A 22,161-nucleotide genomic window follows, 5' to 3' on the forward strand; every position below is an offset into this window, starting at 1 on the left:
AATAAAATCAACAATCTTACAGAATCGCAAGTCTCTTTTGGCAAATTGACAACTCCGAAGAATCCCTGTGAGTGTTAGCAGTGATGTTTTCATCTGGCATTATACCAAATGTGGCACTTACTTGTCAAATCAAGATACCATGTAGCTATGAATTCATGGGAGGAATGAAGCCGAGGGACCACTAGAGATAATTCAAACTTGTTTCGTAAGTTACGACGTTCAAATATCCAAAGCAAAATGAAGATCTTCATGTGTAAGGCCATTCAGAATATTATCCCAACAAGATTTCATTTAGCCTCAAGAAGAGTAATGATCAACACTATCTGTTCCCAGTGTCAAATCATTCGCAGAACAAAGATTTCATCTACTGTGGCATTGCTTTTGGGCAAAACATGTTTGGTCTGAAACTTCAATAAGGCCAATACTCTCTCGGTTTAAGAGGCAATCTTTTATGGAGTTGTGGAACTAGGTTTTCTTGTCAGGGATGGAGGATGATTTTGGTACTTTTGCAATGGTTTCTTGGAATCTTTGGTTGGAACACAACAGTTTGTGTTTGAGGGGAGACTGTCTTCCCCAAGTTTGGTTGTTGCTCGAGCAGGTAGCTTATGGAATCAATACACTTCGTGCCAATCTTTGCTCCCCGATCCTGTCTCCTTCACCTTCTCGATCAGTTTTCTGGAGCATAAGTCCTCTTGGAACCATCAAATAAATGTCTTGGAACCATCAAAATAAATGTTGATGCAGTGGTCTTTCAGGGCTCAAGGCATTTTGGCGTTGGCATTGTGGCTCACAACAATCTGGGAATTGTGTTGCTTGGTCTACGAGCTTTTTGGGTGTGTTTTCACCTTTCATTGCGGAGTTACCTGCAGTTTGGGAGGGTATTTTGATGGCACTGCAAAATCGTTGGCCTGATGTCATTTTTGAAACGGATGCACTAAACATGGTCTTATCTATATCCAAACCATTCCCGTTTGCAGCAAAAGGATCTATCATATCTTTTATCAACACCCACTGTGCCCAGGCTTTGAATTTGGAACTCGGTTTTTGTCAAAGAACTGCAAATCAGGTTGCACACTCATTGACATCTCGTGGTTACTATCTTCTTAATGGTTCCCAAGAGTTGAAGAATTTTTTCCCTTTATTTTTTAGCTCTCTTGTAAGTCACGACTTTGAGAATTTTTGTCGGATAATGAAATCATATATTTTCCACTAAAAAAACATGAGGATTTATGTTTTTCTATAATCAAATCACCTCACTTCCATTCTGACATTTCCTAAGAATCGACTGACCGAACTCCCCTATTTCCACTTCTTACCTATTTGCTTCTACTTCAACTGTTCCTCAAGCGATGCAGCAATGAGGAGATCAACCCTCTTGGCTGAATTCACTACAAGAAAAACACATTACAACAAAATTATTGGTGTCGAGAAAATCTAAGGTAACATCAGGAAAGATGATCAAGGATAAAGTACCCTAACGGGATGCAGAGTTTCGGCCTTCCATTCACTTTTACTATTTTCAGTAAATCCTGAATAGCAGGAAATCACGTTAACAATTTAAATAGATAGTTATTTTATCAGTGAAGTGTGAACGCTATAGGTCATCACCTTGGTACTGATTGGTGGACATGTTGCGGATATATTTCAGCAACTGGGATCAAATAACAACAGCAAGACAATGATAGATTAAAGAGGGAAACTAAAACTTATCGTCAGGCACAAAACCTCTTCGCAGCATTTCATCATGGAATTTAAAAGCCTCCTTCAAATTATCCTGAGAAACATAACCGTTTATTAACGATGTATATGATGATCTATCAGGGTCAATGCCACTCTCTATCATCTTTCTGTATATTTTTTCAGCTTCTTGCACTCTACCTAGCCTGCAAAACCCGTGGAGAATAGCATTGTATGTTGTTACATCAGGAACTAGACCTTCGGTTTCCATTCGATTCACCAAGTCAAAAGCTGTATTGACATTCTCATCTTTCATGAAACCAAGAATGAGAGTGTTATATGTGATGCAATTGGGAAAAACTCCTTTCAATTCCATTTTCTTCAAGAAATCATATGCCTTTGTTAGATCACCATATCTGCTATAGCCTTTGATAAGAGAATTGCAAATCACAAGGTTTGGCTGAATATCATTGTCAACCATCTCATTCCACAATCCGAATGCATCAGACAGAAAACCATTGTTACAGAATCCATTTATGAGTGTACCATATGTGATATCATTGGGATTTATAGTTTTACAAATCATATCATCCTTCAACTCCATGGCTCTTTTCATTTCACCTATCCTACAAAATCCATCGATCAAGGTATTGTATGTGACCACATCCGGCTTCAGATTTCTCTGAAGCATGTCTCCAAACAAGGTAATAGCTTTATCCATTTGCCGGGTCTTACAATAGCCATTTATAAGAGTCGTATACGTGCAAAAATCAGGATAAACACCCCTTTCAATCATTTCATTTAAAAGTTTATCTGCCTCGCCAAGCATCTTTTCTTTGCATAAGCCATTCAAGATAGTGTTGTAAGTCACCACATCCATGTGGCAACCCTGTTTCACCATTTCATTGCGTGCCTTCATAGCTTCTATGATAGCGCCATTTCTGCAGAATCCACCAATAAGAATTGTATAAACAACAGTATCAGGTATCAAGCCTTTGGATTGCATAGCGTGATAATAAGCTATCATCTTCTCAAGATTCCCAGTTCTTGAAAACAAACCAACAATCGAACTATAACTAATCAAATCAGGGACAACACCCAAATGCAACATTTCTTCAATAATACCCTCAGCTTCCTCTGTGTCATCTTTTTTACAACATTCAACTAGCAGTCCATTATATGTGGTAGTATCGGGATACAGCCCAAACTGTACCATCTCATTTAAAACTTTCTTGGCTCTCTCATACTGCCCATTTTTACATAAGCCACTGATAATCAAATTATAAGTCAACAAACATGGTTTCAAACCCTTACCCTCCATCGACCTCATCAACTCGAGGCCTTTTTCCGTGCACCCTTCTCGAAAATATGCATTAATCAAAGTATTATGGGTGACAATATCTGCAAGGATCCCTCTTTCTTCCATTTCCATCAAAAATTTGTTCACCTTTTCCATTTTCCCATCTTTACATAACACATTTACCATGATGTTAAGGGTATAGACATTCAGATCCCGTCTTTTTTTCACAATCTCCTCATACACTTCTACAGCCAAATCAACCCACCCGATCCTGCCAAGTCCTCCAAGAAGACTATTACAAGCATTTATAGATACACAAATATTTCGATATCTCAACAAACGGAATGCCTCTACAGCCTCCCTTAACTTCCTAGCTTGTACATAAGTCTTAATTAACAAATCAAAAACATATAAATTCGACCCACAATGTTTACCAGCCTCAACTAAAGAATCTACAATCTCGGTTCTTGAAGCCCCGCTTCTCCTAACCATTCGGAGAACCAAAGCCTGCGCATCAGACATTCTTTTACTTTTAACTAATGTGTTAACTGCAGCACTGATGGAACTGGAAGAATGCTTGAAATTTGGGTGATTTATAGCAACTAAATCAATAAATTTCTGTCCCATTTGTAAATTGTTGCAACATATGTACAGAATTTGAGCATATATAGACGGGTTTAACTGAAAAAACAAATGGTTATTTATTGACCCACCTTTCTTAAGAGCCCACAAAATATTTTCCACTGTGAAAGAAGCTGAAGTAAGAGTTTGTGAATCGGATGAATAGCCATTCTTGTTTTGGACACAAATTGAGCGCCCTATTTTGGAGAATTGCTTGTGATAACAGAAGAATATATGTCTGCTCCCCATTATCGAATAACACCGAACTCTCTAAAATGACAGATCGAGTTCCCAGCTTGTAAAATGAACGCCTCTTTTTAGCTGATGAAGACTTTCCAACCTTCTTGTCGTCTTCAGGAAAAGGAATTGATTGCATATATAAGCAGTGGTTCCTAATCATGAGAAGCACCCAACGAAGTATATTATAGTCTGAGCTACCCTATGGGTTAAAACAAGTTGACATTACAATCAAATTAATATCAAGATATCATAATAAAGAACAAAACAATTTGATCACTCTATGTCTATTCATTATTATGCTTTTTTCTTTATACGTTTGCCTCCTTCGATGGTAATATCTTTATGAGGTTTAACATCCTAGGAGCATGCAAAACCAATGAAAAAGAATACCAAACTACTAAGACAAAGTAATTATTGCTTTGCTTCGTAGATAATTAAATACATATGTATATATAATCTCGTGTAATAAAAATTATATCGAGCAAGGGATACTTAAATGCTGTGACCTCATAGCCATTATTGGCATAATTTATGCATCAAATGATGATATAAGAAGTCAAATCAAGAATCGAGCAGAATTCATTGAAAATGACATAAAATTGGAGCATTACTAGTTTGAAGTAATTGAATTATTGACTTAGCATCCAAGAGCTTTCGCACTGTTTTTCCTATCAATACTTTCAAGCGAGGAAAGAGAATCTAAGACCTAGAACATTGTAGTTTATGTAAATCAAATTCAATGTAGATAAACAGAGCACCCATCTTTAAAAAATGCAAAAGAGTTAGACAATGTTTACTAAAAAAACAAATTCGAGAACTTGATGAACAAAAGGAATTCAAGAACATAATAACAATGAGATAACATGCACGAAAATTATTCAAGTTATAATCACACGTGCTAGCAAAACCAAACACCATAGCCCACTCTGCTTTCGGTCGACTATCATTATTTATGAATGGATCATAATAACCCAATGAAGTCAAAACTGACCGAGCTGAAAAGAGAATCCAATCACTCTCAAAGTAAACACCACGCCATAAACTTCTTGCACCTTGTCACGTAATAAGCAGAGACTAACAGCTAAAACCGATACCTGAGAAGAGTTATCCGGTTTTAAGGCCAACGCTCCAGATAGATCCGGGTCGACCCCATCAACCAAACCCGGGCCTCCCAATTCCGAATATTGGATTTGATTTTTATGATTATCTGGCAATGGGCGTGAAATGAACTCCGGCCACTTCAACATCAACTGCTAAGCGTCTAAATTTACCTTATTATCCCCTCTAACGGTTCTACCATCGCCATTCACCATTAGGTCTGGTGTTCCGAACTGCGGATTGTCACTAATTCCAGGTCACTGGCGGTGGCAAAAAGCCGAAATGCGGGGGGAGCGAGACGGAGGAGGAGCGGCGCTGATAATTTAGCGGCGATTCGTAATGTCATCAAACATTGGGGTTTGGAGGGAATAATGGGATTGGAACTTGAACAGGTTGGTTCCATACAAATTAAGCAGAAATATAACTTGAACTGGCAAATATATATAGTCACGATTACTGGGCTGGGCCTGGGTCCAGCATAGGCCCAAATTTTAAATTAGTCTCCTATACTAATTTAATTATCGGGAAAAAAATACTATCGTTTAAAAAATAATGGCAAAAATAATTTTCTTGACAATGAATACGCCTCATTAAAATTTTACTCGGAAAAATCCAATGAGACAAAAACCTAACAAAGAAAAAGAGTACAACATCTCTTACTTCTTGCTAACCGTCTCATTAAAACATTGTTATGAAAAATCGCTTGGAAAAATTCATAAACAAGTCGTAAAGAGTGTAGTCTGAACTACTCCATCATTCGCAAGTATCGCTTGAAATCTTTTAAGTCGTTGCCCGATCTTTTGTGCTACTTTCTCAAAATTTAATAGCTATAATATTCTTTTGAAAAGATCGGTCACATTATCTTGAATTGATGCTTCTAATATCATTTGAACATTATGAAACAAACATCAATGGATGTAACACATCTATATAGAAGTATTTTAATTCTAGTGAATGAACAATTAACATACATTCCTTCTAGAGATTCAGACACCTAAATCTCTTCTAGGTTTTACTTATGTATATCACGATTTCTTCAGGACAGTCAACCTCAATAATTTTGACATATGAGTTATTCCATACTTTCATTTGAAGGGCTTATTTGTTTTTAAATTTAAAAACCAATTATATTTATAGTGCTTCAAACGAGAAACATAAAATTTTCAACTAGAACATTTATAATAACTAATAATATATCTTAATAATTAACACATTATGTCAAAGAATGTATTTGAAAATTAAATTTTGAATTTCAGGTTTACTTTATATCAAAAATGTATTTGTAAACTAAATTTGAAGGGTTCATTTTATATTCCATAAGAATTATGGAAAACGACAATACATTCTCATTCATTTACATTTAACTTTTATGTTCATCCCTTTCAATGTTATAAAACATTACTTTATTAAATTAACAATTGATATTGCATCATAAAAATAACATTTTTTTAATTCAAGATATTTCAGCATAAGAGTGAGTCTCATGTGAGACCGTCTCACGGATCATAATATGTGAGACGGGTCAACCCTACCCATATTCACACTAAAAAGTAATACTATTAGCATAAAAAGTGATACTTTTTCATGGGTGACCCAAATAAGAGATCCGTCTCACAAATAATAACCGTGAGACCGTCTCACACAAGTTTTTGCCTCAGCATAAATTCCAATATATTTTCAATCTCTTCTTGAGAGTCAATATAGCGTTTTTTTTTTGGCATAATCAATATTTTTTTACAAAAACTTTGGCTCAAATATCAACATTAACTAATTGACATAATGTCTATAATATTTTATGGAGGAAACATATCACATGCTCAAAATATGACATATTATTTTCAAAATCAATGATTTAATAGTTGATTTGAGGCATTTGATTATTAATCACCATTTTTAGTTACTGTATATTCTGGAAATTATTATTGTTATTAAATATTTTCATAAGCATTAAGTCGTATACCTACGATTATAATTACCTTTTCATTCCAGAAAAATAGAGATTCGGTCCCAATTTGAATAACTTATCGTGATACCGTCATTGATACAAGAGTGGGTCTCGTGTGAGACCGTCTCACGGATACTAATCTGTGAGACGGGTCAACCATACTCATATTCACAATAAAAAGTAATACTCTTAGCATAAAAAATTATACTTTTTCATGGATGACCCAAATAAGAGATCTGTCTCACAAATTCAATCCGTGAGACCGTCTCACACAAGTTTTTGCCTTGATACAATACCATTTTTTAGAAAATGATTTTATGTACCACCCAATTTTATTTTGATATACGTTGGACCAGTTGTCTCGATATTATATTTGTAAACAACATTCATTCATAACAATAAATTTGTTTTTTTCTCTCAAGGAAAATGCATATTAACTTTTTTTTAGTACTAGAGCTCTTGTAAAGTAATTTATTTGTAATAATGTATTATATTGAAAGAATATTTTCATTGGATTCAAATATCCAAATACTATCAAACACATCATTTTTCATTGGCGATCAGTGGTCTTCTGAATCTTTAGATCTCTTGTGAGACGGTCACGAATCTTTATATGTGAGACGGGTCAACCCTATCGATATTCACAATAAAAAATAATACTTTAAGCATAAAAAATAATATTTTTTTATGGATGACTCAAATAAGAAATCTGTCTCACAAAATACGACCCGTGAGACCGTCTCACATGAGTTTTTGTCTTATGTTAAGTTACAATGAAAATATAATTTGGGTGGTAATCAACTTCCTCTGCAAATCATGTATCGTGCTTGATAGAATTCTTCAACGCACTTCATGTACAATATAGTGATTTAAGATATCAATGTATATCTGTATAATATTTGATTAAGATATCTAATATTTTTTTTATCATACTACATTTACAAATATTTGTTTATTTACTTTAGAGAATGAATCGCGTCAATTAGGTGACTTTCAATATTTGTCGCTCACTATTTACTAATGTTTTTGAAAAATCAGACATACCTTTCTTTCAATATCTTTTATTTGAAATATAAGATGTATAAGGAGTGATATTCTCTATAAACAACAGATTCGGGTTAGAAATCTCTACCCCGATATCGCATTTGGACAAAAAAAAAAAGTGAAAACAACACGGAATTTGAAATTTTAATGTAACAAAAAATAAGAAGAATTGTACAAATTTTATGATCAAGACCAAATTCTTTCAACAAAGTTCACAAAATCTATATTGAAAATTGTATGGGTTTTTGGCAGGATTTGGAGAAAACATTTTACAAGTTAACACAAATTTGCATGAGTAGGTCTTTTGTGAGACGATCTCACGAATCTTTATATATGAGACGGGTCAACCCTACTGATATTCAAAATAAAAAATAATATTCTTAGCATAAAAAGTAATGTTTTTTCATGGATAACCCAAATAAGAGATCTGTTTCACAAAATACTACCCGTGAGACCGTCTCACAAATTTGTTTGCGAATTTGCATAATAAATCCACATTTTTGTGAGATCTCGATTAATCTTTCAACCGAAAACAAATTAAATTAATTTTATCTATTTTATTAATAAATAATATATTATGTTTCTTCAAAATAATTAACAGCAAATATATGATAGAATATTGGTAAATATTAGAAATATCAACATCAATATTAATTTTTCAGAAATATTAATATAAATATTCTTTGGGAATATTTACAGATCTTGTATATTATTTAATATTCTTTAAGAATATTGTAAAATCTTGTGTCGTGGGTCAATATTCTTTAGCAATATTGACAAATCTTCTATCTTAGATCAAGATTTTTGATGATATTATTGAATCTTATATTTTGTATCAATATTTCTCATGAATATTGATACATTATATATTTTATATCGACATTTTTCAAAACTATCGACAAATTTTAGATTTTGAACAATATTCTTAAAAAATATTGACATGTCTTGTATTTTATATCAATTTTTAACAGTATTGTTTTTTTTTTTTTTTTGACGGTGAAACTTGTAACTTTATTGCGACATAGAAAGATCGTTTATTACAAGATCAACCAACCAAATAGGAAAGCTCCCATGGTCCCAAACAAAGGGGGATTGGGAAGAAATAGCAAACGACGCAAGTGTGTGTGCAACAACATTCGCCGAGCGACGAACATGACGCAGGGAGATTTTCTGCTGTCCGAGCAAGGATCTGTTAATATCCATAGCGATTGCACCTGTGTAACTGAAGTCCTCTTCTGGGTTGGTGACTGCTTGCACCGCCAGGAGAGAATCCGTTGTGATATCATGAATAGTTAAATTTTGTTCTTGGATCACCCGTAGGCCTTCTTGAATGGCCACCAATTCCCCATGGACCACCGATACTGGCTTGGGGATTTTTCTGCCAAATGCTAACAAGATATGGCCCGCATGATCTCGCACTATCCCGCCGATCGAGTAATTATCAGTAGCCTCATTCACCGCAGCATCCACTTCCATTCGCCTTTGGTCCTCCATCGGTCTCTGCCAACGAGCCAAGGAAGGTTCCAGACTACGCTGAGGAGCAACATTCAAGGATTCCTGAGCCGATTGGTAATCGCGTAGCAAGGATTCACTCCATTCCACATCCACCCGATCAGATTTGAGGCCCTCATTGTGTAGAAGACGAGTTCGAGCTTGCCAGATAGCCCATGTTCGCATCACAAAGGTCTCGAAATCTGGTTTAATAAGCACATCTTTCATCCTCAAGAATATTTCGATAAGTTCAGAGAAGTGCATTTGCTTCAGCGTCACCATGAACACCGTATTCTTCCAACATCGTTTTACTATCGGACACCAAAACAGAGCATGGCAAGTGGAGTCCATATGATGATGGCAGAGTTGACAGGAAGCCGAGACAGGAACATGATGCGTCATCAGATTTGCTTGTGCGGGGATTATATTAGAGAGAGCTCGCCACCAGAAAATACGGACTTTAGGCGGAATCGACATTGCCAAGAGGAATTTCCACCACTTCTTAGATTGGAGAACCGAGCAATTAGTGGGGGGTTTATAGAAACTAGTGGCAAGTTTATACATCCTTCACCGAATATTTCCCTTTTACATCGTGGAACCAGTATCTCGAATCCCCAGCCATCCCGTTGGCAATTGGAAGCGCCAAGACATCCTGGATAATATAGGAAGGGAGAATCTTTTTCAACAGGGCTTCATTCCATGAGCCATTCAGAATCAAAGTGTTAACAGTTTCAAGGTCAAAACGGTATCCTGGCGGCCGACTCAAGGACTGGATACCCGGGATCCAATGATCCTAGAATGTTGAAATTTTCTCACCGGTACAGACCCTCCAGCGGAGCCCTTCCTTTAGTAGGTGCCTGCTCCATAAAAGCGATCGCCAGATATACGACAGGTTTGATCCAAGAGACGCACTCATGATGTCTTGGTGTTTAAAATATCTTGCCTTAAGAACACGCGCCACTACAGATTCTGGTGTACTGATTATTCTCCACAGTTGTTTTGCTAGCAGAGCTTTATTAAAGGATTCCAGCTGCCTGAAACCCAAGCCACCCATACTCTTAGAAGCGCATAAAGCTTGCCAGGTTTTCCAATGCATATTCCTCTTCCCATCCTTCAGGCCCCACCAGAAATTAGCACATTCCCTCTCTAATGCATTACAAATGGCCTCGGGGATATGAAAGCATGACATAGCATATGTGGGGTTCGACTGGAGCACTGACTTGATTAAAGTTTCTTTCCCACCGGCTGAGAAAATCTTATGACCCCATCCTTGCAGTCTGGTAACCACTAGCTCAATGAGGTACCGGAACTGAATCTTCTTACTTCGTAGGGAAAACGTCGGGAGGCCCAAATAAATCTCATGCCCTTGAGTAATAGAAATGGACAACCTTTGTTTTATCCTTTGAGTGATTACTTCATCAGTGTTGGGGCTGAAGGATAATGAGGACTTCTCAAAGTTGGTGAGCTGGCCAGAAGCTTTTTCATAAAGCAGGAGGCACTTGCGAATTTCCTCACTCTCCTCCACCGTTGCCTTAAAGAATATTAGGCTGTCGTCTGCAAAAAATAGGTGAGATATAGGAGGACAAGAAGCAGCAATACGCACCCCTGTTATTAATTTTCGAGATTCCCATGATTTCAGGATAGACGACAGGCCTTGGGCACAGAGCACAAACAAGAATGGAGAGAGCGGGTCACCCTGACGCAGCCCACGCCCCGGACTCAAGCTGCCAATGATCTCGCCATTGAGGGCAAAGGAATATTTAACCGAACGAACACACCACATGACCCTTTCCACCCAAGCTCGAGCAAAGCCTAGTTTCATCATGATCTGTTCCAAGAAGCACCACTCAATGCGATCGTATGCCTTACTCATATCCAGTTTCAACGCCGCATAACCTTTCTTCCCCTTTTTCCTACAACGGATCCAATGAAGTGCCTCAAAACCTAGAATAATATTATCGGTGATCAACCTTCCTGGAACAAAGGCACTTTGGAACTCGTCAACTGTATTCTTCATAATTGGCCGAAGTCTATTAGTCAGGGCTCGGGCAATAATCTTATAGCACACATTGCAGAGGCTAATCGGACGGAAATCTTTCATAGTCATCGGATTTTTAATTTTTGGGATAAGAGTGACAATGGTCTCTGTCCAGTCAGCAGATGGCCTTCCTCCGTTAAGAGCTTCCAAAACCGCACGGGACACGTCCCTGCCAGTAACCCGCCAGTATTTCTGGAAGAAGAACGCCGACATACCATCTGGGCCAGGAGCTTTGTCTGGGTGCATATCAAACAAGGCTTTCTTGACTTCCTCAGACGAGAAAAGTGCAGATAGGAGCGAATTCATTTCTTCAGAGACTCTCGGCTCAATGTGATCGAGAACTTGGCTCGTGTCCTGGGCTGAAGGAGTAGTCGACGTGAATAAGGTGGAAAAGTAATCTAAGACAATCTCCGCCATACTGCCCTTATAAGTACACCAGTCGCCATGAGTCGAAACCAGCCCAGAAATCAAGTTCTTAGTCCTTCTACGTGAAGCACAATTGTGGAAGTATTTAGAGTTCCTATCCCCATTGGCGAGCCAATTCGCTCTACTCCGCTGTTTCCAATAGATTTCCTCCATGGATGTAAGGAGCTCAACTTCTCTTTCTAGCCTCTGAATATCCAACGCAGACTCTTGCCACCTGTCATGAGATTTCAAGCTGTTAAGTAATTCCCTTTTATGTTTGATTTGGCGAGGAAGGCGACGGAATCGGTCTCCTGCCCAGTCCAGCAAGGCTTTTGTGCACTGTATTGTTGATACATCTAAAATCAATATTTTTCATAAATATTAATAGATCTTTGATCTTAAATTAGTATTCTTAATGAATATTGATATATCTCATATCGATATGAATCTTATGAAGTACGATACTTCAGGAACATATATAGTAGGCAAAAACTTGTGTGAGACGGTCTCAAGGGTCGAATTTGTGAGACGGGTCTCTTATTTGGGTTATCCATGAAAAAATATAAATTTTTATGCTAAGAGTATTACTTTTTATTGTGAATATGGGTAGGGTTGACCCGTCTCACAGATTAGTATACGTGAGACGGTCTCACATGATGCCCACTCTATATAGTAAATATAATATCTATTATAATATGCACTTTTTAAGAGAACAACATAAATATATAAATTATTTATTCGAGAATATTTAAGATCGATATTTGTTGAGAATATTCTAGATCTATATTTTGTAAAAATATTGATATATCTTATATATTAGATTAATATTCTTCATGAATATCGGTAAAATTTATATATTAAATTAAAGTTCTAATGTTCTTCAGGAATAAAAATTATCTTCATGTTTTAAATAATAAATCTAATATTTTTCAGGAATTTAGAAGAATCTGTCTAGATTATCAATTGTAAAAGTAATATTATTCAAGAATATAAAATGTATATAAGATATTTTTTCATCCTGGATCAATGATATATATTCTATTTTAGATTGGTATTCTTCTGGAATATTGACAGATCTTATATCTGATTTTCATATTTATCGTGAATATTAATGAATGTTTTATCTCATACAAATATTTTTCAAGAAATTGATAATCTTATATATTATATCAATATTTTTCAGAATTATTGACAAATTGATCATAGATCTTTAAATTATACGTGTTATATTGTTAAGGAATATAAATATTATTTAGATAATAAATAACAGATCTAACTATATTTCTAATTTTCAAATCAATATTCTTCAAGAAAATTTGTAGAACGATCTTGGATATTACTAAATACCAATGTAAAATTGTGTTATGTCATTTCAGGAGCATCAACAAAATATTATAAGATCATGTTACGCCAAAAGTATCAATTGATATAACATTAAAAATATTTAATAACAATTTGCTCTTTTTAGCAGAACAACTCAAAAGAAAAACATTAATACTGATAACGTGTTATAAATTTAATTTAATAAGAAAATGTAGTAGATTGAGATAAATGTGAGTTTAAAGTATGACTCCGAATTATATTATTCATAATTGAGAACTCTTATTGATATGATACAATGATAGAATACAAATATGTAGATAGAGAAACAAAAAAATGATATATCAATCTTAATAAAAAAATATATCTACATAATAAGAATGTACATTCACATTCATATTATAACATACAACTGTTTTTTTTTTTTTTTTGATAATGTTATGATAAATTTTATTTTTAATCTTGTATCTTGAATGTGTTTTTTTTTTTCATTTTTCATCATGCTTTTCAGTAAACAACGACAAAAAATGGGAAAAAAAACATACAAATTAAAAAAACAAAAAATATACAAGTTATCTGAATAAAAATACAAATTCTCCGTTAACATGACTAAAAATAAAAAATACACGACCAAAAATATAATTTTCTCAAGATCATGTACATATTGGATAATGAGTAGGATCATATAAGACCCATTAGCTTAAGCAATACTCATATACCCGTTACATTCAAACATACTGACATCCCTATTTGTCCACTCTACACCTGGCAATAACACTGAGAAATTTATGCTTCACAGATTAAAGATCAGATCAAGTGAAAATTTGCTTACGATTGATTGAATGCGATGTTCTTAATCTTCGAGAAAATAATAATATTAAAAGATCAAGGCCGTAGAAAATTGAACACAAAAAGAGTAGAAAGTTTGGTTTTTTGAATTTGGACACATTAATTGGCACTTAAATTTCCCAAGATTACAGTTTCTTTCTTTCACATCTTTCTTTATACCTCCTTAGAATACAATTCAGTAAATAATTTACAAAATTACTACCAATCAAAATATTTCCTATAAAAGAGATGGGAGTGGGAGAAGGAGTCAATTAGTGCTTGGCCCTCTTGAGATCAAGAAGTATTTGAAACTCCTGGCAAATTTTTAGGTAGTGCGGTGGACGAAGATAAGAATCATACATGCAATCTATTCCAATACTTCAGCAGGCCAGAGCTTTCTCCACACGGAAATCTCTTCATTGCTACAAAGTTTCCGAATTCCACCGTAAAATCCATCTGCCTGATTTCCCTCTTCCCTATGATCTTTCCTACTCAGAGCTGTTTGTCTCCAACGCGAGCCTCGAGTGTACTGGTTGAACTCCAGCACCAGAGTGTCTGAATCAAATGGTTGAGAGTGAGAAAATCTCAAGCCACAACTAGCATTGCCATTGCACGGTGAAACCATCTAATATGAGCGTAATGTGTGTATCTACACAGATACACAATTATATCCTGATACCGGTTGACGGGTTTTGATCATAAGGTCATGACCAACCACAATAATTAAGTATTATCTTACACAAGGACAATAGAAGATATTCAAGAATTTAAGAGCTCGACTCAGGTGACTACGGTGAAAATGCCCGTAAGATAGATTCTGAAAAAGCCACAATAATACTGACGAACAATATGTATATTGTATAGAAACAAAAAGGAACCTGGAAAAAAGCAGAAAAGGGAGAGTATGGGTGAATTAGGTCGTGGCAAACAAGGAAGTGATGGCTAGCAAATGGACGTGTTCAGAAAGGATACAAGTGAATGCATTATCCACAGTACAAGAAGAAGAATCATTCAATTCCCACAACCAAATGCCAAGCAAGGGAAAAGAATAAAAAGTCAAGTCTTTTTCAGATTGGCTGGCTACAAATATTCCACTGAGATAGCACTAATGGCTGTGCCTGTAGAGATTACGACATTTGTTGAGGACTTTCCTCAGGGCCCATTAATATATCATGGGAGAGACATATGAAGCAAAATAGAATCAAGAAACGGCGTACCATGACTACAAGTAAACATTATGATGATAAAATTATGGCCACTTTCTAAGAAGTTGTACATGTCTCACCAAAAAGTAGTCAAGGTCCCCAAATTGTAATAATCGTTTTTCTCTGGTTCAATAAGCCCAATTTCGTTCACATATCTAAAACTTTCAACATAAAATATCCATTGAACAACATGAAATTCAAAAAACTCACCGCTATTCTGACATTGGCAGTGATTAGCATTCCGGTCACATGTTTCCAAATGGCCTACGACACCATACCACCAACCTGTACAAGTGATTATTGAGTTAGCACAATGTTTCACAAAGATTTGATCGAGGAAGAGCCTATAAAATTTAAAATTTAGTTACTTTTCAGAATATAAAAGTAGTTTCTTTAGTTGACCAAGATTCCTGACCGACAAGGATGAAGGGATGGCAACCATCCATTTTCAGGGGAAAAAAATGCTTCATGAAAAAACACATTTCACGCTCAAAAGCCAAAACAATGTTAATGGCGCACCAGAAGTTTGATTGGAAAAAGTATGGTATGGAAGATTTGTCACAAGGAAATCGATAAAACGACTTAATAAGCATGCACTTCTTGATCAGGAAACTAAAATCTCTTTTGAGATCATATAAAATAAGATATCAAGGAGAGTAATAGTTATATCACAAGTCAAAGAGAAAAGCTAGACCCGAATATTTAATCGTGAAGAGTCTCTCTTCCTTGCTAGTCACACCTTACTTTCTATCGTAGTCAATGTGGGATCATAAAGATAATCTTAGTGTATACGGCAGTTATTCTTTTGAGAAGTTTCTTAGCAAGATTCCATCCATACAAGACAACTCTAATGCCACCACCAACCATTTCATATCAAGAACACAAAAAAGATTGCTTGCACCATTTCAATAGACCTTACAAAGGAAAACTTTGTTGGTTTCTTTGAGAAGGCATCCCAGCGAGTTTATAAGGAAAAAACATTTTAAAAAAACAGAAGTACAGAAACAATGTTGTTTTTTTTAAGGTACAGGTCAAAGAGTACCATATGGAAATTCTTTGTTTCTTCTCCATTGGATTTCAATGTGATCTCCGGGTTGTATGTCATTCAAGCACTCGGATATGTGAAGTTCGTGTGGAGATGTATCAACAGGGGGAGCTCTGAGTCTATCCCATGTTACGCCAGCCTCTAATGCACTTGCTCTCCTTCCATGGGGAGGATATCTGTTGGCATAAAAATCATCAAAGAAAAGTCAGCAGCAAAAATTAAGAGCCCTAAATTTATTTTCCGAAAACGATTCATGAAACCCATAACAAATTCCAGAAATACATCAGTAATGGTGCAGTACAAGTCACTGAGGATGGGTATCTCCGCCAAGATTCTTGTTCGGCACGTAAACGTATAGTAAGCTACCACTTTTTTTACTAACACATACCTGGACAAATGGGACAATCGCCCTTAACTCAAAAATATTTAACATATACATAATTTTTCTAAAACTCTAAATTTTGCCGCTCGACCACAATCCAGGCCCTCCTCAAAGTACATGTGTATCAAGGTCCAAGTTGAAATCCAATAAATCATGTTAATTTACCTGGCCTGGAAAGTATCAGTTTGCTGATCGTAACTAAGCTCAGCATCATAACAAGATAAAACAAAGCCAACATGACCATTCTGCACATTAAACAAACAAACACTTCAATACAACCTAAAATCATGTACTCAAGAAGTCCATCCGAGCTGAAGAATCAGTTAAAGGGAAAAGGATATCCAAACATTCGATACCTCTCGGTTATAGACCTGAGCAGGAAAACAAAACTGGCCAGATTCGAGAGCAATATACCAAGACATGATAGAATCAACTTGAGGTAAATTCTTCTTCTTGGTGACATTGCTTGAACTGGATCTAATCAATGCAAGAGGCCACAAATGAGCGAGATATCCCATTAAACCACCCTTCTGCTTCCCTTGATTGAAAAAGACTGAACCTTTTCTTGAAGCAATATGCCACTGCCATTCCCTATATGCAGCAGGGCCAATAATTCTAGCCCACTTGTTTTTCATGTGTTTTTCCCAGAGATGACCACTCATGCATCTCTCTCTCAAATAAGTACACACACAGGCCATTTTGCAAAGCCCCTCAGGTGGAAGCTTTTCAAGAATGCATTCCAATACAAGGTCAGGCAAATCCAGCACCGACATGTCTGATTTCATCTCACAATTTTCAGCTTTTAAGAGAAAATTCTTCTTCCTGAGGGACATTCTTGAAGAGAAAAGTAAGAATAGGATGTTTTTTATTGACTTGGTGATGGGGAAAAAATGAAGATCTTTCCAAAACCAGAGAGAAAGCAATCTCATATCACAAGCCCAAGGGGGAAGCGGTTTGAGGGCAAGAGATTGGTTGAGGAGGATGAAGGATAAGCAACAAGTGATAAAGAAGAAAAACATTTAACAGGCGAGAACAGATTCCAGTTGGGACTATATATTTGTGATGATAGATACTAATACCCAACCCAAGGGCGTGACTAAAAAAGTTAGGCACCAATAATGGAAAAGCAATCAGCCTAATAATAAAATATAAGTAAATAACAATTCTGTCTTTCTCTCCAACTTCACCGATCATTAAATTAAGCAAAATGGGGTCTCTCAAATCTCTTTAAAAATTGAAATTTGAAGGTTTATTAGCTAAAAAGAAGCCCACCCAACCCCAAATCGTGGGCCTCGTGGAAATTATTAGATGAGGATTATACGTAGACACGTATCAAGAATTAACTTTGTTAGAAGCAAATAACCAAAATCTTGACTTTATGGCGCACAAAAACGTCGAATGAAAAAGAAAATCACTGTGGAAAAAAACTGCATTTGCCTGATAAAATTAAAATAAAATTCAAATTTAATGCCGACAGATCTCAGGTGAGATTCTGACGTTCAACTCCTCATAAAAACCCAAGAATTAGCTGGGCCTAGAAACAAAGAAGCTTCCCTTTATCACAAATTCATGGAAATCAACGAAATGGGCGACAAAATCAAGGTCGCGGTTACGGATATAACAAGGGTAGAACAAGAAAGTCGAATTTTTACCACGTTTATAAAAATAAAAAGACTTTTTGCAATCATAAACAAGAAAATCACTTGTGGGTAGAAGGAGTGTGCAAAAATGGAGTTCTTCCCTCCACCCACAGAACACCTCGGTCTCCCTTCGCGCCGCTCTTTCTATATTTCTTGAATTATTGAGTGCAAGAAATTGCAGATGAGAACACAAAATTGTTGTTTTGTGAGTGAGTTATGAATATTTGGTCAGTATTTTCCAGGATGTGATGCTCCTCTCAGAGTAAAGTATGGCCTTCCCCTATCTGCATACAGCGAGTTGGAGTGAAGTTCGGTCTGCCAGAGAATCCAAATATTGAAAATGAAGCCATGAACACCGGAGTGAAACGGAGAGAGAACAATAAATTAATAATTAATGATTTATTTTTCTTGCAAATCAATTTGCCAAGGAAAAAATATATATATCCTACTTATAAAAAAAAAATCCAACATACACGCGTGAATACAGAGGCAACAAAGAAAACAAAAATTCATATAAAATTGTTTCACAATTTAATTCTGTCAACATATTTTTTTACTTGATTGGACCAATAAAATATTATTTTTAAGAATAAATCTTTTAAAAGATTGTCGATTTTCAACCAATTTCACACTCATAATAAAAAAAAATAATACTTTGGACATGAAATGTATCGAATTAGAGATTCATCTTATAAAATTGATGCATGAGACGGTTTCATAAGAGTTTTGTGATAATCTGGATTGTATCGATATGAATTCAGAACATCGTTCATGATACTTTTACCTTATCCATCTGGTTTTCTTTAAGTTCCATTGTGATTGTCATTTCCTTTCTGGAGACCTAATAGATTAGATTATACTTTCTGTTTCTTAGGCAAAGATTTCTTAAAAAAAATTCTACATATTCTGCAGATAACTATTGACATATCCGTAGGCTAAGATTTTCTAATGATTTTTTGAATCATGTTATGAGATATTGTTGTCTGAATAAAGAAACCAGTTAAGTCTTCATGTTTTTCGTGTCAAAACACTTCATCTTCTGTCAGATTTTGTTCCATCATATTCTTCCCGACTTAAGATTTCTTATTCATGTATACTATCATCTGAATAATATATTCAAACTGGTATACTTGAACTAGATATTGGTAATAAATTGTTTCTTCGATATCTGAAGATCGTTTGAAGTGTTTTATTCTCTTTCTATAATTTTTGGACATTTGGTCGAAATATGACATCTTGCTCCAAATGTCCAACAATTACAATCTTTAAAACTTTCACTAGCTCGGGTTTGAGTCCTTTCTTTGTTGTGTTCGTCTTGTGCTTCGAGATAAGTTCGTTGCTTGAGATGACATTCTACTTCTTGATGATCTACTTCTTTGCCTATATTTGTAATATCTGGTTTTTTGTCTAACCCATTTTTTGTTTTCAAAGAACTACTTCCATTTCTTCCACTTTTGGCATGAGGATGAGATTTGAAGCTCTTCTTTTTCTACTTTTGTGTTTTACTTTCAATTATTGTTGGAAAATCATTTTCTATACAACATAGAGGAGTGTGTTTCTTAATACTCTTTAATCGTTTGTAATTATTTTGTAACATTGTCATATCACACCATTCTGCCAATTTTTTTTTGAGAAAAAAGACTGTTCGTGTCAAAGTATCTAAATTGTCAGTGACATTCTCTAATTAGTATTTCTCTATAGGAACTTTACATCACTATACTTTCTTCAACCCCTAAATTCCATCTACATTTAGTTAATGACGTAATATATCCATCCACTAAACAGATGTAATGTAATTCAATACTATACAGAGCTTGAGCATATTTTTTTCCTTCTCTGTGTCTTGACTGTTAAAATAGTCTACTTCTATAATTTGTGCTTTAAATGTGATAGTTATTCTTCCATCTATCTCATTAAGATTCTCCGGCTAATGATCGACTCTTTGGTTTTTGCCAAAGTCATGTCCCAGGTGATTTCGACCGATCTCATCAAACTCATTTCTAAAAGTTTAAAGAATCATTCTTTGTTGAGTTCAAGTATTCCTGCTGCGATTCTCATAGCCGATGTCCAGTCATCTATGAGATATTTACATGACTTATTCCCATAACTATGTATTGGTTCTAAAACATACTTCCCATAGGATGTTTAGTGCATGACAATTTGATTTCTCCTTGACTTTGTTCCACCTACATGGAAATTTGTTTTGGGTCCTGTCATATTTGTGTATTGAGAGCTCACACTATCTCTTGGTGGTTCGTATGAATATGAACAATTTATTGAGGGAGGTTCACCCCATGTTGTGTTCATCTTCAGATTTACGACCTTGAGATTCACAAAAGACTCTGCAAGGTCTTAAAAATCTTCTAGACCAATTCTTTTATAGTTGCCATCAACTTAATTTCTTTACTGAGATAGTTTCAATTAAATTGATAATTTTTTCTTCTTCAGCTAAAGATTTTTGCATTACCTTGGTTGTCCTTTTTTGGTGTAATAAGAATTTAGTATCAAAAGATAATAGTAACCTTCTTTCGGACATCTTTATACTAGAACTTGGTTGTTGTTGTAGAGTTTGCATTCTTGTTGGAATATCCTTTAATATTCCAAGAATTTCATTTTGTTTCTCAAGAATTTACTCAATTTTACATGTACATTGTATAGTTGATTTTCATAGTTTTGTACCATATTTTGGATCTATCTAAAATCTCCAGAGAATTTTGATCAATTCGAGACTATTTATAACAACTTGTTATCTAAATCTTAAATTTAACTTATGATTCTAACATGTTCTTTTTTGTTTCTGATGTCTAACATTTGTTAGACTTTCTCGTAAATATTCCAAATTTTTGGAATAAGCCATGTAAATATCTAATCTTGAACATACGTGATCTATAATTTTTGAGAAAAATATTCTTCTCATGCATTTAACTACACAATAATAATAATAATAATAATTATGCTCGAAATGATGTTATCCCGACTCTGATATCATTTTTGAATCAATTATAAAATCAATGATATTTTTTTTATTACTTTGTCAAAGTTCAAAATTTTTTATGTCCTATGGAGTAAATCCTAAATTAAAAATTGAATTGAAGATTTTTCTCTAATTTAGCCATAAAATAATAATTGATACAATTTATTATTTTTTAAAAATAAACAAGGCACGAATAATAATGTATCTATGGTTTTTTATTAATAATTTTAAAAATAAAAAAAATTCAAATTTACTTTACTGGAAAACTCCACCCTGAAGAACGACGCTGCCAAATCGCTCATCTACTGCACCCTTTTTAATTATGTTTTTTGTCTTTTGTTTAATATCATGTTTCTTTTTGTAACAAATAGGATTTGAAGCCACATATTAAACATGTGAATTTCATAAATAATTTTCAAATATTAAATATCTGTGAAAATCTCTCGTAGATATTTATCCGTAAAATACATTGATCCGATTCATTTCTACTATGAAAACTAATATTTTTAACATAAATATACTAATTTTTATCGGTTCGCTCGAATAAGAAGACCGACTCACAAAAATTGACATGTGAGACTGTCTTATTGAAGTTTTTAATATTTCGAAAATGGTGATGAACTTGATAACTAACTATGTTTTTTTTTTTTAATATTTTAAAAAATGAAGTAATTTATATTTAGAAAGGATTCTTTTGACAAAACTTGTGTGACGGTTCACGGTCTATTGTGAGACGATTCTCTATTGGGTCAAACCCATGAAATATTTACTTTTTAATGCAAGGTTTAGTTTTTAATTGTATATGGTAGAGATTGACCCTTCCATTTACATCCGTGAACGTCTCACATGAGACTCATTCTTAGTTTTTTTATATTTCTAAAAAAATTATTTAACTTATTTAAATATGC

General features: G+C 34.8%; 3 protein-coding genes across 11 annotated transcripts; all 3 read right to left on the bottom strand.

The window, feature by feature from the left end:
* Positions 1–121: 121 nt before the first annotated feature.
* On the bottom strand, positions 122–5,342 carry LOC140823228 (uncharacterized). Of its 9 annotated transcripts, none has more exons than XM_073184456.1 (5): positions 4,933–5,342; positions 1,609–3,990; positions 1,474–1,529; positions 1,317–1,388; positions 122–1,055 (listed from the first exon to the last, which is right to left on the bottom strand). In XM_073184456.1, the coding sequence occupies exon 2, from the start codon at positions 3,845–3,847 to the stop codon at positions 1,700–1,702; it is 2,148 nt and encodes a 715-aa protein (XP_073040557.1). In that variant the 5' UTR covers positions 3,848–3,990; positions 4,933–5,342; the 3' UTR covers positions 122–1,055; positions 1,317–1,388; positions 1,474–1,529; positions 1,609–1,699. The 9 variants fall into 9 exon arrangements, with proteins under 9 accessions (XP_073040557.1, XP_073040555.1, XP_073040558.1 ...); XM_073184454.1 differs by having other exon boundaries at positions 122–691; positions 722–1,388; XM_073184457.1 differs by having other exon boundaries at positions 122–1,388; positions 1,609–3,484; positions 3,691–4,037; positions 4,933–5,072.
* Positions 5,343–8,936: 3,594 nt separating this feature from the next.
* Positions 8,937–9,893, bottom strand: LOC140824328 (uncharacterized). Its single transcript, XM_073185928.1, has one exon. The coding sequence runs from the start codon at positions 9,891–9,893 to the stop codon at positions 8,937–8,939; it is 957 nt and encodes a 318-aa protein (XP_073042029.1).
* Positions 9,894–14,103: 4,210 nt separating this feature from the next.
* Positions 14,104–18,681, bottom strand: LOC140823231 (F-box protein At2g32560-like). The gene is made up of 5 exons (XM_073184460.1): positions 16,996–18,681; positions 16,805–16,884; positions 16,255–16,433; positions 15,423–15,497; positions 14,104–14,562 (listed from the first exon to the last, which is right to left on the bottom strand). Exons 1-5 carry the CDS (start codon positions 17,656–17,658, stop codon positions 14,375–14,377), a joined length of 1,185 nt encoding a protein of 394 aa, XP_073040561.1. The 5' UTR covers positions 17,659–18,681; the 3' UTR covers positions 14,104–14,374.
* Positions 18,682–22,161: the final 3,480 nt, after the last annotated feature.

Source organism: Primulina eburnea, chromosome 2, assembly GCF_022965805.1.
Source record: "Primulina eburnea isolate SZY01 chromosome 2, ASM2296580v1, whole genome shotgun sequence".
Classification (NCBI taxonomy): Eukaryota; Viridiplantae; Streptophyta; class Magnoliopsida; order Lamiales; family Gesneriaceae; genus Primulina; species Primulina eburnea.